The 25,297-nt window shown below is 38.4% G+C and overlaps 2 protein-coding genes across 6 annotated transcripts; one reads left to right on the forward strand and one right to left on the reverse strand.

The window, feature by feature from the left end:
* Positions 1-2,573: 2,573 nt before the first annotated feature.
* Positions 2,574-3,723, forward strand: LOC149936122 (dynein intermediate chain 3, ciliary-like). 3 transcript variants are annotated; one of them, XM_090153896.1, is made up of 5 exons: positions 2,574-2,625; positions 2,808-2,895; positions 2,991-3,137; positions 3,192-3,362; positions 3,417-3,723. In XM_090153896.1, exons 4-5 carry the CDS (start codon positions 3,213-3,215, stop codon positions 3,522-3,524), a joined length of 258 nt encoding a protein of 85 aa, XP_090010022.1. In that variant the 5' UTR covers positions 2,574-2,625; positions 2,808-2,895; positions 2,991-3,137; positions 3,192-3,212; the 3' UTR covers positions 3,525-3,723. The 3 variants fall into 3 exon arrangements, with proteins under 3 accessions (XP_090010022.1, XP_090010024.1, XP_090010025.1); XM_090153898.1 differs by having other exon boundaries at positions 3,207-3,362; XM_090153899.1 differs by lacking the exons at positions 2,574-2,625; positions 2,808-2,895; positions 2,991-3,137 and having other exon boundaries at positions 3,150-3,362.
* Positions 3,724-13,047: 9,324 nt separating this feature from the next.
* Positions 13,048-23,158, reverse strand: LOC149936123 (uncharacterized). Of its 3 annotated transcripts, XM_090152883.1 has the most exons (5): positions 22,986-23,158; positions 22,707-22,871; positions 21,541-21,908; positions 14,159-14,387; positions 13,048-13,966 (listed from the first exon to the last, which is right to left on the reverse strand). In XM_090152883.1, exons 3-5 carry the CDS (start codon positions 21,888-21,890, stop codon positions 13,784-13,786), a joined length of 762 nt encoding a protein of 253 aa, XP_090009009.1. In that variant the 5' UTR covers positions 21,891-21,908; positions 22,707-22,871; positions 22,986-23,158; the 3' UTR covers positions 13,048-13,783. The 3 variants fall into 3 exon arrangements, with proteins under 3 accessions (XP_090009009.1, XP_090009008.1, XP_090009007.1); XM_090152882.1 differs by having other exon boundaries at positions 21,541-21,904; positions 22,707-23,158; XM_090152881.1 differs by having other exon boundaries at positions 22,707-23,158.
* Between the last annotated feature and the right edge of the window lie 2,139 nt (positions 23,159-25,297).

Consider the following 25,297-nt stretch of genomic DNA (forward strand, 5'->3'; position numbering starts at 1 on the left):
CTTTTTAATGACATTTATCTGGATAGTCTCTATCGTTCAAACGCAGTCCCGTCATCTTCAACTAATTAGGGGGATTTGGCCCCCCTTTTCGAAATTTCGGCAAACATTTACGAGCTCGCTTAGCCATTTAACAAGGCAACCTATCAATCTCTTTCCTGTTTCATAATACTCAACTGTCTCCCTTCTGTCTATTATAAAAAATCCCGTCAACTTAAACTAATTAGGGGGGGTTTGGCGCCTCATTTGTTCCAGCCCCTAGATGGACGCGCACTGCGTGAGTGGCTCCTGGTGAGTCCCGTTAAACGGGAACGGTCAAGCTTTATCCAGTTAGGTAGCCCTATAGCCGGTTAAAAACTAAAATTTATGGCGAAAACCGCATAAACAAATATTAAGTGGTTAATTTTTAATAAAATAAAGACATTACGGGAAATTTAAAAGCGCGCGTCCGCTGCGGCACCTGGCGAGGAATCGGTGAGACAGAAAAACAACATAAAAGCGCGCGGCGCGTTCCAGTTATACCTAGGAGGATGTAACAGCTAGTTACGGCTAGTCTTCATATTCCTAGGTTATACGAGACCTAAGCAGTTTGCCCATGACCTAAGCCTACATTGCGCGATTTTAAAAGTTAAGATAGTTCGCAAATCGCTCACTAAGGTGTTGCTGGCGCTGGCGATACACCTTAAGATGGCGGCGTAAATTCAACCCAAATACTGGGCGTTATTTTGCGTTTCAACTTTTTAGGCCAAAAACTATTTTTTAATGACAAAATAAGGTACGTGTAAGCATATTGAACATCTTGTTGATCTTTTGAAATGCAAATAAGGCGATATTTGGAAAAGCTTGGCCGTTCCCCTTTAATAACTCTATAGCGAAATTGGCCGGAAAAATAATTAATTAAAATTAATTTTTTTCGATGATGCTTTTGGGTGGGTACCTATAGATCTCCGGCGAACATATAACATTAAACTGCCCTTGCCATAAATAAATTCACCTTTTGTGGCTTTAAATATGAATGACTGTACCTTCTTCCGGGTTCGGGTGCGCTGACGATGGCTCACGACAATGTACAATCATAAGTTAAAAATATCCATAAGTATGACACAGAATGAAGCTGTGTAAGTTACAATCATAAGTAACAATATCCATAAGTATGACCCTAAATGAAGCTGTGTAACGAACAATCAATCACAAGTAGTGTTGTTAATTTTCCGGAAAAATAAAATGCGGAAATTTTTCAGGGAAAATTGGGGTTTCTCCTCCAACCGCTTCTTTTCTCTGCGGAGCGGATTCCGCTTTTGATTGCGTTTTTTGCCCAATGGACCCTTTCTTCACCGGGTCACATCACGGGTTGGACCTAGGCCTGGTTTGGTAACAGGGCGGGTTACATCAGAAAATTTACCCTTCCCTTGTTTTGAGCCGGGTTCTGTCGAACCCTTGCCCGAGTGGTTTTTGTGTTTCCATGATGGTCCCACGAGAAACGAGGAAAGTAAAAGGTTGCCGCTCTTAATCCTTTCTCCGTGCGGAATTCTAGTTGCAACGGGGTTTCGCCTGGTTCACGCCCTCGAGGGGATCGTTATAGTGATACCGTGTATTCGCTTCCCGAGTACCATTCAGCCCCCAGCACGATACCTTACACCTTGGATTAAGGAAGACGCAGAGCCTTAGTTGGCCAGCATGAAGGGCAGGGACGTAGGAACGTTCTAGAAGTTGGAGGGGGCAAAGATAAACGAAAAGGGGTCTAAAGAATGGTTTTGAATTTTTAATGGAGTGTAGCTTCTCCGAGTGCATGTGTATTTTTTACTTCTATGTGAATTGGCGGGAAAAGACTGAAATTTAAACACAGTTGAGGTTCTATAAGCTTTATATGCGTTTAAAATGAGCATTTGAGCCCTTTGAAGATTTCAACAGACCAAAAAGTTGGAAGGGGCAATAACATTAGTTGCCCCTCCCAGCTAAATTCTAGGGAGGGGCATTGCCCCCCTGCCCCCCCCCCCCCTGGTTCCTACGCCCCTGATGAAGGGTAACCCCTCTACCTGTTAATCCCTTCGACCATTGAATAATTTGAATTTCCTGGAATTATACTCAAAAACTGTAAATTCTTTTTTTTCCCGTTTCCTCAAAAAATTGGAAACTTACGAACACGTTTGATAATCACAAATTAAAATTTAAAAGTGTAAACTGTCAGAGTTATTTTAAATTTGCTTCTAATCAGTGCTTCCCCTTTGAGGCATTTTATCCCTTTTAGGGATTTTCCGACATAAAAGGGTTTTCATTTTTGAAAGAGAGGGAAAAAGGGAAAATTTAGGGATTTTTCGAAAATTAAGGATTTTGGAATTTTTCTAATTTTCGCTAGAAATATTTTGGTCTAGTACTTCAAATACCGCGCCTCTAAATTTATTGGAATCCAAGAATGAAATTAACTGGGATTCGGAAGTGTGTCATAGATTTTAAAATATTTTTAAGAAAATTGTTTTTCTTTTTATAAGGCCTAAAAATTATAAATATTATTGTTTTGGTTAAAAAAATTGTGAAAGGGATACAAAAGGATTTATTAGAACCGACAGAGTGAGAAATGAGATCGTCCAAGTGGAAGCACTGCTTCTAATCTGAAGTGTTTTGGTCGAGGTATGGACTACCGTTTATAACAATTAGGGATTCAGACACCGTTGAGGCGATTTTTATCGTATCTGACAAAATTTAAATAGCAAATATATCAAAAACTGTTTATCTTACAACAACCATTTAAAAATAGACTTTTTCTTACAAAAGACAAAGAATAAACATTTTAGGTTATTTGTCACTTACAGAAAAATACGCGCTATGATCGCCATCTAGCGGAAGACAATCTGCGAATAACGATTTTACACTCACTGGTACAAAAGCGCTATCAGAAGCGTAAGATTTATTAAATTTTTTAGCCTAAAGCCAGATTTTGCTTTGCCTACAAAAGAAAAATATTTTACGTAATATTAAAATTAATATTTTGTTAGAAAATTGCGTACTTCCTTCGAAGGCGTTAGTTACCGAATTACCAATTTGACAGACAATACAAACAGGTACAAGGTCTAGAACTGAGAATTGTCATAGCAACGAAGCTTTACAAACAACCTCATCAGGATCTTTGTTTTTACGTTTAGGTATTAATTTTTATAAGACAAATCACACATCAGAACATTAAAGCTTATTTTCAGAACAATTACACAAAGCCCAAAATGGCTAGTGATGTACCACGTTATCATAAACTCAATTATAAAGCAGCGGAATTGATTGTTGACATTCTGCCGGATGAGTCTTTCAGGAAAGATTTAGAAGTTTTTAAAGTTATGGATATGGGAACTCAATGTGGCTTTCACGAATTACCAGTATGTTCATTAAAAATAATTTAAACGCATTTAACTTTTTAATTTATTTTCTAGATATACAATGAGAGTACTAATCATAAAGGAGGTTGGTCTAAAGATATCGATCCTAATGATGAAGACCAAAAAATTAGATTACGGAAAAAAGTTGAAAGAAATGAATAAAAATTAACTTATTAATTAAAATTATAAAAATATATAATGTTTAACAATATAGATAAGTTTAATTAAACTGTTAATTATATTATGTTGCACTGTATTAAGCATTATATAGCAATCAAACGCTGTGAGCCATATTTTTCCACCAAAAATGTATATTAAGAAAATAATAATAATAACAGACAAAGAATTGTGAAAACCGTCAGTTAAACCTTATGGTACTTTCATTCGTTCTGTTTCCAAATATCCTGTTGCTCTGTAAACTGTAAAATCTAGCCATGGCACAATGATTTTTAGAATTCATTGCTAATTTGCCACTGAAACCCGTTCATTCGTGTATTTGGGATTCTGGTATTTCATATTTGTGTTTCCAAAACAAGGGTTCAGTGATGTTGATGCTCAAATATTTACAAGATAAATTTCCAATCAGCCAAATAAAGTCAAGATCACCACTTGGGTAGTAGTGGTATATAAACGATTTCAATATTTCACTAGGTGGATTTTAATATAATGGGAAAATTAGAATGAAATGGAAGTGTTATCTTGTAGTAAATAGTTATAATGATCTCTCAATTCTATAATTTCAGACTGGCGTTTAATATCTTCAAAACCAAAGGCAGCTTATTGCCTTTCTACATTGTGGGAAGCAAGGAATTTGAAAGACTGGAGAATCCTCAGTTCTTGACAGGTATTGGATAAAGACTGTGGTGGTACTTGTTTGGAATATAAGGGTCCGAGCTTAAAGTTAAATATAATTTCCATAATTCTAATAATATAATCCAAGATTATATACAGCCAACCAGATTTATGGTAGAAACTGAAGTGGTAGCTGTAAATCGCAAAAACAAGAGCCACTCTGGAGACAAAATATCATCTGTAATAATGGCCATGTCCATTGAGTTGGGAATATTTAAAAACTTGTTTCGCGAAATACTGAAATCCGACGTTTTGATTGGACCTCTAGATTAATATTCCCAACTCAATGGCCATGTCCTATCTCTTTCTTGTAAAAAAGTTATAAACCCAGTGGTCTGAAAATCTTTAGAAACTTGAGCACTTTGTTCTTACTTTATTATCGTCCTCAGAACTTCAAGCAGCGTTGCCAGATCGAAAATCTGAAATTATCGTATTTAAACCAAAAAAATATAGATTTTCCTGGAAAATTATCATACATTTTTTTTGGCGCTAAATTTGAATTCATACACAAATGCGTTGAATTTAAATGATTTTTTTGAAAGCACTATGGGACTTTTATTTCAGGGAAATAAACAAAATGCCTATTATCATTATTAACTGAACTTAATATGTTTTAAAATGTATTAAAAAAATTGCGGTAACAGCTAGGAGTAATAAACTCACGTTCAGGATGAAAATGTATATCATTCATTCTTAAGTAGAAGTTATATAAATTAATAATAAAATTTAAATAGTTCGTAAGTTTTTCAAAAAATCTAAAAGTTATCGTACGTTGAGGCAGAATTAGCGAAATAATGGTACGATATCGTACGCCACGAAAATTATAGTATGCCCTAAAAATTTCGATGAAATTATCGCACTGTGCGATAATTATCGTACGTCTGGCAACGCTGACTTCAAGAAGTTAGGGATGGTTGAATCGTTCACCAACCACCAGCAGCGATGAGCGTTTTTAGAGTTACTGAACGCAGCCATTAACTACTATCGTGACCCCCCCTTTGGTTCCCCATTGAAACCTAGATATGTTGCTTCTAAAGCTGACGCTATTAGTTTTTCCTCATCGTTATTCGTAAATTTGACTTAATAAATAATGATACTTGCATTTTAATATAATTTTGGCATCGTTTGATAAGTTTAAAAAAACGTTCTTATGACTTTTTAATTTGTAGGTAGGCAGATGCTAGATCATAGGCGCAACCTCGGAGAAGCTTAGGAGCTAGCACCGTTACGCCACCTAGACTCGTTTCGTTCGCGAATAACCAGTCAGAATCTCAGAAAATATATTTTAGAACTACTAATAACTAAAAACCCAGGGGCGTAGGAACCGGGAGGTGCAGGGGGGGGGGGGGGCAATGACCTTCCCTAGAATTTTGCTGGGAGGGGCAACTAATGTTATTGCCCCCCTCCAACGTTTTGGTCAGTTGAAATCTTCAAAAGGCTCAAATAATCATTTTAAAAGCATATGCAGTTTAAAAAACCTCAACTGTGTTTAAATTTCAGTTTTGTCCCGCCAATTTACATAGTATATAGTAAGCAGTACACATGCATTCGGAAAAGCTACACTCCATTAAAAATTAAAAACCTTTCTCCAGACCCCTTTTCGTTTCTCTCTGCCCCCTCGAACTTCTAGAACGTTCCTACGCCCCTGAAAAACCAAAAGATAGCTTAAATAATTAATGGTAATCAATTATACTAATAATCATTTAAAATTGATTTATTTAAAAATAGACCAAACGAAAAATATAGATGACTCTAGGGGTATAATTTATCAAACCTTTGTGACTGTGGAAAAAATATGTGTGCCAAACAAAACGAACATTTAAAGGGGCTCCAAAGTTCGGTGGCAAAATGTGTGTAAAGTCAGTAAAATGCGAAATTTACGGTTGACTCTGCCCGCCTCTGCCAAGGCCGAGTGAGTGGTTGGGGGGATGAAAAGCATACTCAATTTTCTTTTTTTTTTGCCACCGAACTTTTTAGCCCCTTTAAAATTTAAAAAAAAAAACACACACACACACTCACGAAAAAGGCATTAAAGAAGTTTAAATGCACAACAGCATAGCTAAACGTGTTAGCATATGTAACATAATTACTTGTAAGTAAGCCACTGTACATTTATTACATTCAAAAATCTTCACTAAGGGTTTGTTTCACCACGAACCAGTAAAAAGGTGGACTACGTTAGATTTTCATCTTTTTATTTATCCTAGTAATTTTATGAGTCACACTATTGGCTACTAAAATAAGTAGTTAATGGAAAACCTCTAAATTGAGAAGGAATTTTTGTGTCGGAATTTTAGTCAGCCCAATGTAGCTTTATTGAAATTTATAAACTCGCTCGGTTTGTGCGGATGAAGTTTAATAATGAGTATTGAGTAGTTTAGAAAAAAAAGTTGAGGAAAATTACCACTACGGTTCGGTTCAGTGATCGCTTTCCGGAAATGGAACAAGTCGTCTAACTGAGATATTCCACCAGCGTTTTTAAAACCCATACCAAGCCTAGAAGAGTTAGGCCTAGGCTCAAAAGAATCTGCATCCTCGATCTGCATAGACTCCAACCTTGTGCTTGTAGAATGTAGATGCCCCAGAAAAGCTCAACATGAATTTCAACTATATTTCTTCCAATAAACCTGCTTCTTTTATTTGACAGTACAAATTTATTTTAGAACTGGAGTCTCCGAAAACTTCATTAATTTGCATATTAAATGCATTAACAGCACTTGACAGTATGTAGTTCATTTTAGCTCCGAAGCCTTGGTTGTTCCACGGCCAACTTTGATTTCGCGCTGCCGCGCTATAGCGGCCATAACAAAATTTTCAAATCCCATGTAAATAAGCGAAAGAAAATTGTCCCGCTAGGGCGCTACGTCTCCTCACAAAATATGTAAATTTTATTACAGGCAAAGGCGGGGGATTCGAATTAAATCCGGAAAAAACGTTTTCTCTCGTAATAACATAATTTTTCGGAAAAAACACGTTGGCATAAATGAAATGAAAATAACATGTTTTAGAATTATGTTCGGGTAAAATTGCCAGATAAACTAAACTAATTAAAGGAAATGTGTTTTTTAGTCAGAGGGGAGAATTTCAATATAAAGAGACGCGTAATTGATACAAGGCGCCATTTTTGAAAATCGGGCTTAGAAACGTCTCGGTTAATTTTTGATTTATTGTTATTAATAATAAAACGTATATAAATATGAAACCATACCGTCTTGTACCTCAAATACAAAAAATATGACAGATTTGTCTTTTCACGAGTTCCCAAGCTATGAAAATCTTCGGTTATTATGGTTCAAAATCTTTAAATGAAAAGATTTTCAAATGAGTGAAAATGGTAAAGATGTAGTCTACATTTCAAGGACGACGATTATATTTCAGGTTTGTATCTTTATTTAAAAAAATATTTATCAGTCATGTTGAAAGTGCTAGTGCAAGTTCTTCAGGAAAAAATATTTCTGAGGTGGCTGAAGATGAAATCGAAAAAGAAATTGTAGAAATATAAAAACTCAATAAAAGTCACCATAAATAACTTGCAATCAAAAATTTGGCGTCAAAACCTAAAATTACAGGTTAATTAAAGGTTACCAAATTTCAAGGAAAAATGGTTTCCTCAAGCTCCCATCAAAGATGACCCTGAAGAGATACGTTGGAAAAATTAATGGTGAAACGGGAGTTACAAAAGCCATCTCCTTGGTGTGATACAATACCTTCTAAATTGTCCGACAATCAAATTCCTGAAGACTATAAAAATATTTTAGATGCCCTTTTGATCACTCCTGAAACTCAATGTTCTACCTTAAAATTAGCCTGTGAAGCATACTTAGCTGGGTATGTTTTGAGGAAATTACAAAGAAGGAATTTTGTGGCTGCTGCGTTGTAAACATTTCCCAGCCATGTCACAGCTCTCCACTATTGGATTTGATTAAAAACCAAGATAGAGGAAATCTTATATATCCAAGTCGTCCATTCATATTAATTGTATCAAGAACATTTGCGGGTCTCAAGGTGTTTACGGTGAACTTGAGAAATGCATTTTGCCAAAGCACGAACTCTGTCCACTATTTTATAGTTGTGATCCAGAACCTGCCAAATTAATTGCAGGAATAGTCTGTCAGAAAATAGTCCCTCCGGTTATGGATAACATAACGCGCACAATTTCTGCTAAGCATGAAAAAGTAAAAGAGCTTGTATATAAGCCAATATCTAGAAAAGAATACAAACTTCAGTAACATTTACTTTGTTATTCAAAGATTCACTTTACAACTATACTAAAAATATATCTATTTAATATCAAGAATAATTATCAACAACATTATTTTAAAGATGTAGGTAAATAATTACCTAATTTAAAATATTTGAATTATTGGTTTTATAAAAAATACTATTCATAATTACGCATTACCGTGATAAGGTGTTGACCACATCTGCTGGAGCAGAGCCGGAGATACACATTTTTTATTTTTATTGTCGTAGAATATAAATAGAGTATTAAAAATATTTCAAAGCTAAATTATAATTTAAATATAACTAAAATATTAATTTACTCTTTCGTTAATAAAATAAAAATATAAAACCTGGGAAAAACGACTTTTTCTTTGAAGAATAACAGCTGATTGCACTGGAAGGCGGCAATAAAAAGAGAAAATATGTGAGGAGTTCTAGCGCTCCTTCTCCCTGGCGGGAAAAATCTTATTTTGCAAAAACACGGCGATTGTTATGGCCGCTATAGCGCGGCAGCGCGAAATCAAAGTTGGCCGTGGTTGTTCAAACCGGTTTGTTTACCAACGTAGAGCTAATTGTGCGACGGCATAATCGGCATTTGAGATTCGATGACATCAAATATTACGTAGGGTATGGATGACGCAATATCTGTGAAACAAACAGTTAGTGAAGAAATAGAGCTAGTGGCATACTTATGATTTATTATGTTACATATGGTGTAAGGAATATAAGGGGCCTAATAGATTAATGGCAGGGCTACGTCACACGACGTCACCCATGCGTTTTTCTATTAATAAAAAATTCGCACCCACAATGGCGGGTAAGGCCAAAGCTTTATGAAATGGTGGAATGAATAATCGTATTCAAATTGGGTTAAGTAGATGGGTTCCTCAGTGGTATTTAACAGGTGGTAAATTATGTGGTAAATAATGGTTAATAACGTATAAAATGAAAAAGTGATAAATAATGGTAGATTATGGTAAATAATATATCTCCATGAATTATTTTCAGTATTTAAAACTTAAATCTACATTTAAGGAGATAAAATCTTAAAATTAGAACAGACTTGTAGAGTTATGAAAATAACGTTTAAGATCTTCTAAAGTTGATATATTCCTTTTCTTAATTATTTTCTTGATTTACCATTTAACATAATTTACCATATAATAAAATAATAATAATCAGCTAGTCTAAAACCCAAGGCACCACCTTAGGTCTAAGTCATCAAGCGACTTTTATGCAATTAATCCAGGTGGCCGGGTCACAATGCGTAGGAGGGTGGTGGCAAGCCCTTCATGCCCTAAATGATTATATATAATCAACATTATTTAGAGGGAAATAAGAACTTATTACAAACTTTATTATTTTTAAGTTTAGTATTTTTAGCGCTAGAGGCACTTATCTTCGAAAAGCGTATGAAATCATTCGTAGGCTTTGACTGCATTATTTCAAGTTATACAATACGGGCAAGAGTAGCAACTTACTATAAAGACCTATGACTGACGCAATAGGTATTTCCAAGAATGTATTTATTTATACCCAGGGAGAATGAATATGTCGAGATTATTTTTAGCGTTTCTCCAATTCCCCCCGTTGGGGCCCCCGGTATGCTCCTCCGCTTTAATAAAATCAAATAATACTGCAATCTCATTGGTTCTTAAAAATTACGTTTTCGACGCAATTAACGCTGCTGCGATGAACGCAAAAAATAAGACCACCTCCTTTTTTCCTCCCCCCCCCCTTAACATGACGGGACGGGGTTAGGGCCTCAACGTGTCCGTCGATAGTCTCGACATATTCATTCTCCCTGAGTATAAATAAATACATTCTTGGTATTTCTATATTGTTTTAATGTTTCTTTTACGTTAGTAGGCGAAAATTATTCGCTTACACCAGGACGAAAAGTGTATACGTTTTACGCTTTTTCAAATTATTCGCGTCCCAATTTTACTTAAAATACACTACACCGTAAACTAGAGTTTCTGTGTATTTGGAACTTATGGTGCTACACTCCCCCCCCCCCTCGGTAGTAGGGGCAATCGGTGTAAATAGTTTAAAAACACGTTTAATTTGTAGTCTGCTCCGACTAATTCGGCTGGTGCAATGGAAGCGTCTAGCTATAACTCAAGTTATAGCTAGTGCTTCACGAATTTAATGATGAGAGACCAACTATTAATTGTTTTCCAAAGACTCTTATTGGTTTTATTTGCATTGAAAACAATAATTATCATATCATTCGAGAGGGTAATATGTTTTGCTTAGCAGTTTTTCTGAATTATTGTTAAGGGGATAGTATTTCCAACTTAGATGTTACCGCATTTCAATGAATTACCCGTTGACGTTTAAGGTTTTATTTTGACCGTCAAAAGACACCCTTTCAATGGCCAAAATTTATCCATGAAACCAAAAGTAAATGAACCTAAGTTATCACTGCTATAATCCCCATGCTGGAGGCGTTTTCCTTGTGAAGTTACATTTTGACCTCGAATTGGAAATTTTGCGCGCTCCTAGGCCAAAAAAAAACGTTTTTGTTTTTATGAAACCATTTTTTATACTTAGAAATAGCTATACCCACAATTCCCAAATGCAATTTATCGCGTCAAACGACGGGGATTGAAATTAGCTTTTAGTTGCCTCGATTTTCTGATCATTTTCATGAGGAAAACGCCCTCCGATTCTGAGCGCTATTTCGATAACTTCGGTTCATTTACTTCTGATAAAACTGATTCACCGGGTTGCTGGCTAAGCTTTCGAATACGCAAGGCTTATCATGAAAAAAGGTTTTTAAACTCTTAAGAGGTAGGCCTATAATTTTTAACTACATTTGCTTCGTAATTTAAAATAATCATTCTAAAGTTGCGGGAAATTAGAAAAATTGTATCAATTATTTCATTTTTTTCCTCAGATGATAAAGATGAACCTAAAAATTCCATTAGCGTGTCAAGTTCCGCCATTTTGGTTTTAAAACTGGTCCCCGATTTTTTTTTATATACACACAAACGGTGTCGACCCTAGGCCTTAGACACCAGCACACACAATAACTGACTAATCAGGGTGAGATATGTGTAACGGCCACACCAACGGGGGGATACGTGGGGACAGGGGTGGAGACACCCGTGGCGGAAGTACCCCGACCACCCGTTGGGGGATTGGTGGTCGTCCTCACACGGCCATCCACAAACTCTTCCTCCCAGACGCTTGGGATTACAGGAGTGAGCCACTACTCCCGGTCTGGTCTCCGAAATTGTGCTTTTACAAATTATTCGATTGAACATTTTAGGGTACACTCTGACGTCATCTTCGAAATTCAATTTACACCTTTTGCCCTATGCTGTATTCCCCGGATAAAAGAATAATTTTCGTCTACTGTCTCTTACTTTTACAAATCTAGGAGCTCGTGATAGAGTCGCAAGAGGAATTTCGGATTTTTGAGTGCGCGTTCAAATCGTTTATACTAATAAAGCGGCCTTGTGACGTAAGAGATAATCTTTCATAGACATAATTCACCAGTTTCAATAAAGTTAAAATATTTTAAAATACCACAAGTACAGCCAAATTCAATAGTTTTGACACGCGCTTTTATTTTATCGCAATTGGCCAAGATGGTACTTTAGCGCCTAGACTAATTTTCAGAACGCACAGCTCAATTTTTGAAACCGATAGATGGCGGTAATTTTATTGAAACTTGAAAATTACTCCCGACCGAATACTATCGCTACGCCCCCTTTGGTTCGCCATTGAAACCTAGATAGATAGCTGCTAAAGCAGACGCTATTAGTTTTTCCTCGTCGTTATTCGTAAATTTGACTTTATAAATAATGATACTTGCATTTTAATATAATATTTGCATCGTTAAGATCGTTTATTTATATTTTGATCAGTTTATTTAAGGGGAAACGTTCTTATGACTTTTTAATTTGTCGGTAGCAGACGCTAGATCCTAGGCGCAACCTCGCCACTACGCCACCTAGACTCGTTTCGGTCGCGAATAGACTTATTTAGGATACATTTTGTTAACGTCCAATTTTTTGGTGGCAGCAGGGCTTACCTTATTGACTCTTGGTGGTACCTAGGAGCAACAAACTTAGCACTCCACACAAGGAGAACGCAACCCGTCAAAAATCGTGCATTTTCTGGCGTACATTTTTCATTGGTTAGACGCTTTAGCGCCTGCTGCCGTCGGAAGGGGAAAATTCAGAAATTATCTTCCTAAAACATTCAGCGTAAAGGCTCGTCCAATGAAATTTGTACACAACACTGCGTTAGCGTGTTTAAAGGCTAGCTGCGTTCTCCTTGTGTTTGTTGCTCCTAGGTGGTACCAAAGAGGGTCAACTATAGCTTTCGGCACTCAGTTTCAACGTAATGAAATCCCTCTAAGGAGCGAAAATTTCTTCTTGCAACGGTGACAAACTTGTAATTAAACCCAATCTTCCAAAAATTAGTTTTCCTTTATTTCGTCAGTTGGTTTGAGTGTAGCGATACGAGAAACGTTGAATCACGACACCGATAATTGGCGATGTAAAAGCGATATTGTCGCTGGTTTTTTCCATGTATATTTATGAGACTTGATTTAATTTTTAATGATATAAAAACAGCGAACAATACCCTTGAAAGTTTCTTTCTTTATTTTTCACTGAAAGCAACTACACAGTGTGTTTATCCCCCGAAGCGCATCGGAGGAAAAAACCTTTTACAAAGCGTATGTAGTTAACTTCAAAATCACTTCGCAGTACGGGGAATAGCTTAGACGTACGGAAAAATCAGTATTTTCTTTCCTTTGCAAACCCCCGAACTTTTTATTCCCACTGGGGACAGTGTATATATAGTCAGAATCTTCACGGCGTCTCAAATTAACTCGCCCACGTAACCCCGGTATAGTTTGACCAGTACGAGAGTAGAAACCTAATCTTAAAATAACAACCATCTAAAATAAAGGCCCTGGGCTTATAAAAACTTTGCGGGAGTAAATAAGAAAAGGAGCCCCCCCAAAAAAAAAGAAATTCAATATCATCGCGTTACAATAACCTGGATTAAAAATTGACTATAATAAGTCAGGCATACGTTAAAAACGTTCATTTGAACGACGTTGTTTCGGACCATCGCCGAAGCCGTTAAGAGGCGGCTTCAGTTTGAAAATAAATCGGACATTCGACGATATGTTTAGCAAGAAAGACTCGAGAACCGTTCACTTTCGACCATTAGCCCGATGAAAAACGGGCTGTTACGTTAATTCAATGGCGCGCTAACATTTTAGTGGTGGTCATCGCGTCTTTCAACCGTAACAAATTAACGAGCAGCTAGTAAAGACTCTCAATAACGGGCACTCTCGCTAAGATGAACACGGACGGTCACGTCGCGGTGTTTTTTCTGGCACCGTCCTTAGCTTCCTTCTTCTGGCGGGTCCTGGTCATGGCGTCTTTCATGACGTCGCTCATGTACCGGAAGATTTGAAGCCACGCCTCCTCCACTTCCGGGGTCCATTGTTCCTCCAGCGAAGGTTTGATGGCGAAGACAAACTGCGGTCCTATTAACTGCAAAGAACGTAGTAATTAAGGGCCTGTTGTTCGGAAAGGATGGCCTAGGGACTGCTACGGACGACTGACTACTTTCGGTTTCAATACTAAAGGGGATTAAAAGCCCCGAAGGCCATCAACCATCTTCGCGAGTAAATATGCCTCTGAGAGCTAAGGGTTTATAAGGTAGAACAATGACTATCTACGTACGTCAACATATTGTTCCTTGGCACCGTAGGTAACGTGGTTCGTCCCCAAAGTCCTCAGGAGAGACTCCGTCTTCTCTTTGGGTTCTCGCAGTCGGGCGACTACCTTCTGGACGAAGCCCATGACCCTTAAAGCGTGAGCTCGCAACTCACGGCTAAAGTGCAGCTCCTCGGCAGACAGTTCTTTGAAAGGCAAAAAGGCTTGCTGGACATCCGGGTGAGTCTCGAAGAGTCTGCGAAGATAATCACGAAAATTGGTTTTCTCCGGAGCGTTCGTAGATGACGGTACACCCGGAGGAAACAGTAAATAACTATGAACGTGCGCCGAATTGAACCAAAATCGCTCCCACATTTCCCGGGAATCTTCGATATTTTAGGCGACCTCACCTGGATTCTGTCGGAGCGTAAATTGACCCTTTCTTCGCGAAAGTACGCGATGCGGGGAGACCCACCCAACCGCGATAAAAGATTTTTACCGTATAATTTTTCTCCGACGTCGCGCCAATACAGATTTACTTTACCTTAAGGGTTTCCCGAAAATCAGGAGAAAGTATGGAAAAGAAAGAAAAAGTAGCCTCTATTTTTATCAGCTCTCTCTCTCTCTCTCTCTCACACACCCCTCCCACGTGTTTGGTCAAAATCCGTTTGCCGGCGAACCCGGTAAATATCTTAGACAAAAAAATAGACTCGACCTTTTATGATATACCTTTTACCAAAAGTAGCATAAGAACCAAAAGTGTGTCAGAACGGTATAGTAGTTAATGAGAGTTTGTCGCAAAGTACACAAGTCGGCCCAGGCCGTAATATTAGTTCCGCATCGGTGCATTCGGGTGGGTAAACCCACACAACCTTAGTAGACACAGGTAGGCCAACTAATACAAAAGCTGTTGAGGCTACGTAATTTCTTATCGTTATATATATATATAGGATTTGTTTTATAGGAAATAGGAAATCAGTTGAAGACCCGTCAGTGCGATGATTTCATCGCAATTTTTAGAGCGTATTACAATTTTCGTGGCGTACGATATCGTACCATTTGGTGACTCTCCCTTTAAAGGGGTTGGTCGTAGGGGGCGGAAATTAACGGCACTGCGTGCGCGTCAAAGAGTTCTATCGAATGAGACCAACTTTTTTTCGGTCACTCTCCCTTTAAGGGGGTTGGTCGGAGGGGGCGGAAAAAAGAGTTATATAGAATGAGACCAACCCGCCCACCCTCAGGAGACCCGGGTTTAATTCAAACTTTCCGCCAAACTAACTGCTCGATGAAATATTCAAACAAAAAAACGCGCTGAAACATTCGGACAAGAGCTATATCTCTGGACCAACTATACAAACTATAAAAGTGTTCAAGGCTAAAAGTTCAAGCATGAATTTTGAAGAGGACGGCGTTGCTCACTTGAATAAGGCGTCGGTTTTGGAGACTACGCGGTCAGAAATCTCGGTTCGAATCCCGGTATTGTCAAAATTAAAAATTATTTTTCGCAGCTCCATCTACCGTGTCGTCGCTTTCCACGACAAACAACAACAACAAACACTTAACGACATTCCGTCCATAGCAATAGTGTCAATTCGAATATATATTCGATGTGAAACTAAAAAGGGAAACGAAGGGGGTTCGGAAAATACGTCATCAAAATCGAGTTACTCCAGCGCCACCGAGTGAGGCGTTTTCGAACGTATGTCTACGGGCGAGTAAATCGCAGATGGAAAATCGCGCCAGACCATAGACTAAATATAGTGTTGCTAGTACTATTCCAACTAGTAGGTTATGTAGTTTATAGTGTGACTAGGTTATGTAGTTTATAGTGTGACTAGGTCTCATTAGAAATTTTAACAGGCGCGAAGGTACAGCTGACACACTTTTGGGTCTTATGCTACTTTTGCTTTTACCGATCTCCTTATTTTATTCAGACTCTTCGTATCGAGTTTCTAAAAGACAGGCGGCCAGAAATATACGTTACCCAAGCTAGTTGTATTCGCCTCAGTTTTATAAATTGGACGCCTATCCAATTTCAATATGTAGGTTGTAGCATAAGCCTATCATAAGGTCCCCATAAGCAAAGGCCTAGGCCAAATTTTTGACGATCACATACCCGTTATTAAAAGGTAGGTATTCAAAATCTGCACCTTCTAGTGGCTACGTCCTCAACTACGCATTTCTGAAATAAATTTCGTGAAATGCATTATGAATGCGCGCTAGCCGTGCGCGAACGTTTTTAAACTTAGAACCACGCGGGAGAAATTTCCGCCGCCAGCCCTTAGCACCGTAGCCAAGGCTTATTCGAAATTTTATCGCTTTAAAACTTAAAATCAACACTTATCTTTGCCAAATGATTCATCAGAACCTAAAACTGGCCATTAGAAATATGAGTTGTGTTCCTGAAGGTATTTATTTTTTAATATAACAACTTTTGAATTTCCCCGGAAATCGCGGAACATAATAACTATAAATATGACATTTTTGTATTAATACTTAAAAGGGTGGTGGAAAGCCTTTCATGCCACGCGAGCCAACAGCTCCACTAACTAATAATAATAATCATAATCATAATCAGCTAGGCTAATACCCAAGGCACCACCTTAGGCCTAAGTCATCAAGCGACTTTTGAAGCCATTAATTCAGGTGGCCGGGTTACAATGCATAGGAGGGTGGTGGCAAGCCGTTCATGCGACGAGATCGAGCCAACAGCTCCCTACACTAACTAGTAGTATATTTCAACTTAGGAATATTTAAATTGCGTAATATCATAAGTAACATAATATGTTATTATGTTACTTATGGTACGCCACATCACGTTTCTTATATACTTCTGGTAACATAATATCATCATAATAATTGCCAAAGCAAGTGTTATTTTTACTTTCAATTTTCAGTCTAAAAGCCTGAAGGCGGCCATTTCGCCGCCATCTTTACATGTCAGTTCTAAAGACAAGTAACAACTGATATATATTATGATTTTGATGGTCATTGGTGAAACAGACTATCATTAATAAAAGTCTTGAGCGAATAGAACACGTGTCATTCTTATGTAGTTATGTTACTTATATAAATTCTAATAAAAAATGACCCGTTGCAAGGTAATAGTTTCCGAGGCTTAGTACTAACACCAAATCCAAAATAAGCCAAATATCCCAAAATTGATATCTTGGTACGCACAGACCCGTTAAAAAAACCCATAAACCTTCCAAATCCATATGTCTCTTTTGGGCACGGGTCATCTAAATCTAAAACCGAAAAAGAAACCCCGTAACAAGAAGCAGTAAAAAGCTTACGGTAAGACAAGCGTAACCCCAACGTGGCCTTCTATAAAACTACCAGCCATTACTCTAGAAGGCGGACATCTAGCAACAAATGCAATTCGGCCCTCCTCCCAGAAAACCAATGACGCACGAGTCAAATTTAAAGTTTTTCGCTAGCTATTGGAAATATATCATACTAAATCTAACAGATTACGCCATGAGATCCCGAAGATCAAAGAGTCAAAAGCAGAGGCCATTCACTTTCATTTTGTTCTAGGATAATCTTTTTATATACAGGGTGTTTCAAAAGGTCATGCAGAAATTTTAAGGAGTTGAAGGGGGTGAGTTGAGAAGTATGCCAGTTTTTTCCCCATTTTCCAACGATGAGTTACAAGAGCGCCAGAGAGCTTCAAAGTGTGACCTACTAGCCCCTGGAAGGAGATTGCAACAAGCGCAAAACCAAGCAGCAGAGCAGGGGTGTAGGAACGTTCTAGAAATTGTAGGGGGCAAAGATAATCGAAAAGGGGTCTGGAGAATGGTTTTTAATTTTTAATGGAGTGTAGCTTCTCCGAATGCATGCGTACTTGTTACTACTATGTAAATTGGTGGGAAAGGACTGAAATTTAAACACAGTTGAGGTTCTATAAACTGTATATGCTTTTAAAATGATAATTTGAGTCTTTTGAAGATTTCAACTGACCAAAGGTGGGAGGGGGCAATAACATTAGTTACCCCTCCCAGCAAAATTCCAGGGAGGGGCATTGCCCCCCCCCCCTGCCCCTCCCGGTTCCTACGCCCCTGCAGCAGGGACTTTAAATATTGTTTAAGTTTACTTTTACGCAGGTTACCTCGATTTGTTTACAAATTCCCTTTTTACCTATCACACGAACCCAAACCTTTATGTTCGTATTTCCCTGCTGCTTGGTTTTGCGCTTGTTGTAGCCTAATTCCAGGGGCTAGTAGGCCACACTTTGAAGCTCTCTGGCGCTCTTTTACCTTATGGTGGGAAAATAGGGGAAAAAACAGGCATACTTCTCAACTCACCCCCTACAACTCCTTCAAATTTTTGCATCAGCTTTTGAAGCACCCTGTATATAAAGTTATCTCGGTTATAGCTATAAATCAAAGTTTAAAACGGACACTTTTAACGCTTGAACTAAACTGTAGGCCGTTTACAATATATTATCGTATATTCATTTTCTTTACGCTTATACGCTGCTATAAAATATACCTATTTTTCTTAATATATTAACTATCCTTGATCCTTCCATAGTTCGGTATCTCTCGGGGACTTATCAAAGGCCGTTGAAAGGGCCCAGCTCCTAAAGTACTACATCATAATAAAATTCCTGAGCTAGCTGAAAAATTCCCCCCGTCCCTCTCTTTATCGTCGAGTACCGGACGAAAGTACCATCCCAAGCGGAGAAATAGGAGTTCGCTCGCTCTTGGAGGATGCGCGTCAGGCGGTACACGAAAGAGAAGGAAAAAAAGTATTTCAGGATTCTCGTTTATGTTTGTCACGCGCCAAATCAGCGGGAAAATAGGATTCAAAATCGGTCTTGGCTCGGCGTTCTTCGAGAGGGGCCATTGTCGGAACAAAGGGACAATTTCGACGTCATCCTTTCCAAAGATTTTCCCTTTATTGTTGAGCGACCGGAACAATTATTGTAGACCTCTGATATTTTCCACAATAGATGATTGTCCTCGCTCGAATCCAGAATCGAAAATAACGGGAAACCTATCTAAGAGACTTTTAAATCGATTGTACCGTTTCAATAAAAGGAAGACTCGAGCGACTAATCCCACCCGCGCGATGGAGGTTCGTGGGAGGCCGGCGGAATGGTACTGTTTGCGCGCCCATCTTTAATTGGAGGGTGGGCTTGTTTCGTTTTCGAATCTCGAGGGAATTTTGTTCGTGGAAATTGACATTTTCCCAGATTCGTACTCTCGATCCTCTTTATCTCTTTTTTCCTTTTTAAGGGGGTGTCAATTTTTATCGGATCTTTATCCGTTTTCGTCCACGTCTTGGGAATCACCGTGATAAACCTAAATGGAAGGGTTCGAATTGGAATTTTTTTCGGAGGTCTATTTTTGACCTATTTACCCCTGTAAAAGTGTTATACGCGCGATACACTGAAGTTCAGAGAGAAGTAAACCTTTAGGCTGAACTAAACCCAACGGACTAAAGAAAGGTTTTTCGAAATGGACGAGTATTATTTTTTGGCACGAAGCTCGGGGCGAAATCTGCGTTGAAAGCGAGCGTATCCGCGAAGGAAAGTTCTATTCCTTTTCGTTTTCGTTGAAAATTTTTATTCCGTCCTTGAATCAACATTCAACAGACGTTCCAAATCCTCTTAAGCAGAGAAATAATAAAAATGAGAACTGAAATCTTTTCTCTCTTTTTTCTCACTAAGTTCTTATTTATAAGAAGTACTCTTCGCTATTTCTGGCAATGTATATAGAGACAGATAAAACCTTCTCTTCGAGAAACTGAGTTTATTTCTCTTGTTGTGTTTGGTTGAAGTATACCCAACCAATCGCTAGCACCTCCAACACCAAATAAAACTAAATTTTAACGACAGTAAATAATTTTGGGAACATTGAAACACGAAGAATTCAATTTAAAAGCAACCCATTTAAAGTAGGGCAAAAATCTTTGTGGGTTGTTTTTATCCTCCATATGATTGTTTAGTTAAATTAAAATTTATCAACAGTTCGAATATCAAAATATTTGTCATTTTAGCGATTGTACATAATTTAAGATATATATTAATTATATATCATACCTCTTGGAAAGTCTAAGGATATGTGATTTACATAGAAACGGGTGGGGGTTAGCAGCCGAGATTTTCATTAGCATTGTGTAACGGTAAACTCGCTGCCGATTCGATATTACGCTTTAATAAGAGGTGACAAAACCTCATTTGCTCATGTAAATATTTGATTTAACGCGGAACTATACCAGCTTTGTGAAGAATTGAACCAGTTCTCCAAGATCTTGAATACGAAAACCTTTCGTAGTTCTTTAAATTCATTTTCTGCTAAATCTATTTACCTACTGAAGGTCCTTAATTTTCTATACGAGGCGCGACAATAAATTTGAAAGCACGCTCAACCTCATACATTCGATGAAGTTTAAACCTCGCCCATTTATCAAGAATAATAAGTTTAAGTTCCATAAAAACCTGTTGAGGTTAACGGTAATAGTTATAGTGTAGGAAGCTGTTGGCTCGCGTGGCATGCAGGGCTTTCCACCACCCTCCTACGCATTGTAACCCGGCCACCTGAATTAAAGGCTTCAAAAGTCGCTTGATGACTTAGGCCTAAGGTGGTGCCTTGGGTATTAGCCTAGCTGATTATTATTTATTATTTTATTATCCCTCGCAGCGGGGAAGCGATGGAACTTAGATATTGCAAGTGAATATAATTTTTTGGTTATAGCTAGGAAGAACAAACACGCCCATTTAGACTTTAAAGAAGTTATTTCGATACACATTCCCCGCCAGGCTCTTCTTGGAGCATGTATGGAAAACACAGTTGCCAGATGTACGATCAACATCGTATTAGTACGATTATTACATCGTATTAGTACGATTATTACATCGTAGGTACCGTTTTCAAATACGATAATTTCTTCTTTCCACTCTTCTATTGGCTTTCATACCGGGCCATCGAGAGCGGGCTCGGACGCCGGTAGAACCATATTTCTGGGCCCCACGAGAGCTAGTATTAATTAATTCGGAGATAAACTTTGAAAAGGTATAAAACCAAGGCCTCAAGCTCCACGGGCCCCGGGCATTTGTATCGTCTTTCCCCCTTCTTTCGCCGGGCCTGGTTGCGTGGTGCGTTTGTTGATCTTAAAAGTTATACGCTATAAATATTCTACAAGGACCGAAGGAGTATATTATCTTTCTAAAACTTTGATAACTAAGCTCCAAATACATAATCTTTAAGTTTCCTTAAACGCAAATATTTACCAACGATAGTCGATAACGGGTTATATGTAAAAAATGTGAGAGGAGTATTTTTACTTATTTTAGTTAGTTTCAGGCGTAAAGAGAGGCTAATGAACCGGCCGTCATCAATAAATCTTTACGTAATACGTAATTAACGAACTAAGGAACCCCGACTGAGGCAAGTCATTACCTCATGAAGGCGATAACTCCGACTTCGGCGATGCTGTCAACCAGGACTTTCCAGGTTTCCTCAATCAGGTCCTTTTGTTCCAGGGTCAGTTCGTGCGCTGACGTCCATTGTTTTCCCTCGTCGTCTAGCAGCGAGGTCGGCTCCAAGCCGCCGTTGTTCTCTTGGAGGTCATTTTGATGGGTCACTTCTTTGGCGGTCACGGTGGAGGCTTTCCTGTCGCTTTTGGGAGATGGCCGTTCCGATTTAAGTCGCTTGTTCTTCTGGATGTGAACGGTTTGGTTCTCTTTCTCCTTCTCGACCCGCTTGTCCAAGGCCGATCCGTTACCTCCGCGGCTCAGTTCGCAGCCCATCCTTGATTTCCTTTCTAGCTAGATACAAATGTAGAGACCCATAAAGTTTTCAAGATTCAAATACGAAATATGTAATCCGGAACAAATAAACATTCTACGCAAAATATTATACATAGAGATTGAGATTTTGCCACTACATTTGATGTTAAAGCTTCGAACTTGCCCATCAAAAGGTATCTTTTTTAGTAATCTTGCAATGGCAAAAGAAGTCAACATACCATCAGGGGCGGACCGTTAACTTTGGGGGCCCTGGACTAACACTTTTTGGGGCCTACCCAACTTTGGTTAGTTGTGGCGACTCATTCGACATTTTGTAAATTTTTTTACCCCTTTTTAATTTAAATAGTCGTTATTCCCATTTCCCTCAAGCGGCGGTTTTCGGAAGCTTGCGTGTGGAACATGGTGAAGCAGACGCTATTTTAACAGAGTTGTCATGCATTTTTTCGTTTGAAATTATTTATTTTACTTCAAAAATGCGTGGCAAACCTGTTAAAATAGCATCTGCTTAACGGAAGCTTCCGAAAACTGCCGCTAGAGGGAAATAGGAATAACACCCATTGTTTTTATTTATTTCTTGCCCGCGAAGGGGGCCCTTTGATTGTACGAGGCCCTGGGCTGAAGCCCATTAACACCATGTCTAAATCCGCCCTTGCGTACCATTCAAGGAAAGGTAATATTTTAGGGAAAAAGACAAGATTACTAAACGACATCGTTCTCAACTTAGAATTTTAACGTGAAATAAGTAACCAGGAAACAACAATATACTTAGAGAGGTTGGACAAGACGACAAAGTATTAAGAATAAAAACATCCCTACCTTTTTAAACTAAGCAAAAACTAGTCTTAAAAGCGGCAAACTCATCGAATAGATGATAGGCAACAAGTGGGGATTCGAGAGAAGAAGGCGAGGTCTACGGGAAAATCGTACTCCGTCGACGACAATTACAAATGATCGGGCTGGAGCGACAAAGGAAGTAGTGTCCTAAGAAGAAAATAAATAAAAACCGGAGTCGAAAACAGGCCAATGAATCCTTAATAGTCGTTCAATAAAAACGCGTCTCCAGCCTAAAGCGAAAAAGACGGGCCTTGACAATACTCGGGTGTTTTCGGAACAACTGAAAAGTGACAGCTCCTTCGTCCCATTAAAGGTCCTCCCCGTCCACTCGGGCGTCGCTATAGCGGGCCAAGTGTCCACTTCGTCGATCAGCGCGTCCGAGACACGACTGACTCCCAGACCAACCCGGGAATAGAGAGACCGAGCATCCGACCTCTTTTGCAATCTTTATAAAACAAGTTTGGATCTGGCGGAGAAAGCCAGAGCGCTTTTAACTTCGCGCGATGGCCAACGCGGGGCGCTACCGTTCCCGATCCCACTCTTACCGGACACTCCAGCCTGCGTTAAGGACGCCTTATCAACGCCTCCAACAGCGATATCCGGTTACATTTTCCCTTTCATTCCCCCTTTAACCGGATGCTCGCCCCCCTAGCTAAGGTAACGGTGAAGTATCGAGGGGGGGGCGATCGAAATCTACAAGTCCTTCTCCATAACGTTGAGTCGAAAATCAATGTCCTCCTGACAAGGACCGCATCCCCTTTTTTTCGGGGTTCTCTCGCGCTTCCCGGTCCTGGTCCTTTAGTGCACCCCCTCCTCAATGACGGCCTTCCAAGGCTATTGGAGAGAAGGTAGCGGGGGAGGGGCGAAACATTCTTTCACGCGCAATATGACAGTTATGTCACATCCTTTGTTGGCGTATAAAATGCATAGCCCAAACTAAGGAACTCGCCGTTTCTTTTAATTTCAAGGAAATAACTTTCTCCGAGGAATAGTTTATTTTCATTTTACCACTACCCATTTTTCCGCTCTACTGTTTCGGGCGTTAAAGGCTTAAAATGGAATTCAGGAAGTAGAGTTTCCTTTGCAGTCTTTTAATACTGATATCAAAAGAATATCATATATCTAAAGAAAGAAGTATATATATTTGTGTTGAGACTGTGGGAAATTTCGACCATGATCGCTTCACTACAGACCACCTACACCCTGAAGGACTCGCATCAAGCTCGAAAAACGTTGTCTCAAAAGTGACGCGGCTTTTTTTTACAGCAAACAGAAAATAGCGCGTGAAAAATATTTATTTTTAGTGTTGTTAAATTTCCGGAAAAATAAAACGCGGAACATTTTCCGCAAATCGGAAAAATACAAAATTTAAACATAAATTAATTTTTAAAGGTTTTTAATGTTTTTAACTTTTTACCGATATAAAATGTCTAATATCAGTAAACATACTACAACACATTAATAGTGTTACATTGTTAATCAGTTTAAACTAGTCTAGAGGTTTAGTTTTACTTTTAGATTCGAAAAAATGAGGCGAAAATGCCGCTTTATTTAAATTTGCAAACAATATATTAGATTAATCACGGAATGATTTTTTTTTTTATTTTTTCGGAAAAATACGGAACATTTTCCGTAAAAAAGGCCTCGGTCATTTTCCGGAAAACTTTCTGCGGAAAATATTCCAAGTTACAACACTATTTATTTTACGAAAAAAAATAAAAAAGTCGTGCGCGAGTCAGCTTCTACAATATATTTTTATTGTCGAGCCTCTTCGTACCTTTAAAACTGCCTCTACTTGCCGTGAGACGGCGCGCTCATAAAAAAGCCGCATCACGTAAGATACATAAAAAAATGGAAATTACTACCAGCGATACGTGTCCCTCTTGGTCTGTTTCTTGACTAAGTCCTTCTCCCTAAGTATAAATAATTACATTCATGCCTAAATATAAAAGTTAAAACTCGCTATATTTTATAGTATTGATTATTATTAATTATATTAATTACGGATTTCATGAGTACTAAAATATCTGTTGATTTAACCATTTTTTCCCTTAATTTAGCAGGTGTTTCCTCAATTCTATATACTGTTATCAATACTCGCTTATAAAATACAGTCAGATAAACTAATACCCAAGGAACTACAAAGGCCTAAATCAACTAGAGACTTGTGAAGCCAATTACCAGTGGCCGGGTTAAATTGAATCTCTGATAAGGTTATTCTCCCTATATTAGCAAATCCCTTATTGTGTTAAGCAAATAACATTAAAACCGATATACTTCTGCGGATTAAACTTATGTACTTCTGCTGTTAAAACGTATATACTCGCACTGATCTACTTTTATATAAAAAAAAACCTTACACAATGAACTAATTAGGCTTATTTAAGTTTAAACTTTCTGAATGTTTCGAGGCTAAGCCTATTACATAAAGAGTTTATTTTTTTTTAAATAAGCTTAGCTTTGAAATATAAGAGGATTTATAGATAGTGTAGAAATGCCCATACAGTTTTATTACATCACAAGAAGTACTTTTAGTATAGCTACGTTGTTGGTCTGGGGGCAGATTGCTTGCC

Source organism: Leiobunum rupestre, chromosome 7, assembly GCF_980474605.1.
Source record: "Leiobunum rupestre chromosome 7, qqLeiRupe1.1.hap1, whole genome shotgun sequence".
Lineage (NCBI taxonomy): Eukaryota > Metazoa > Arthropoda > Arachnida > Opiliones > Sclerosomatidae > Leiobunum > Leiobunum rupestre.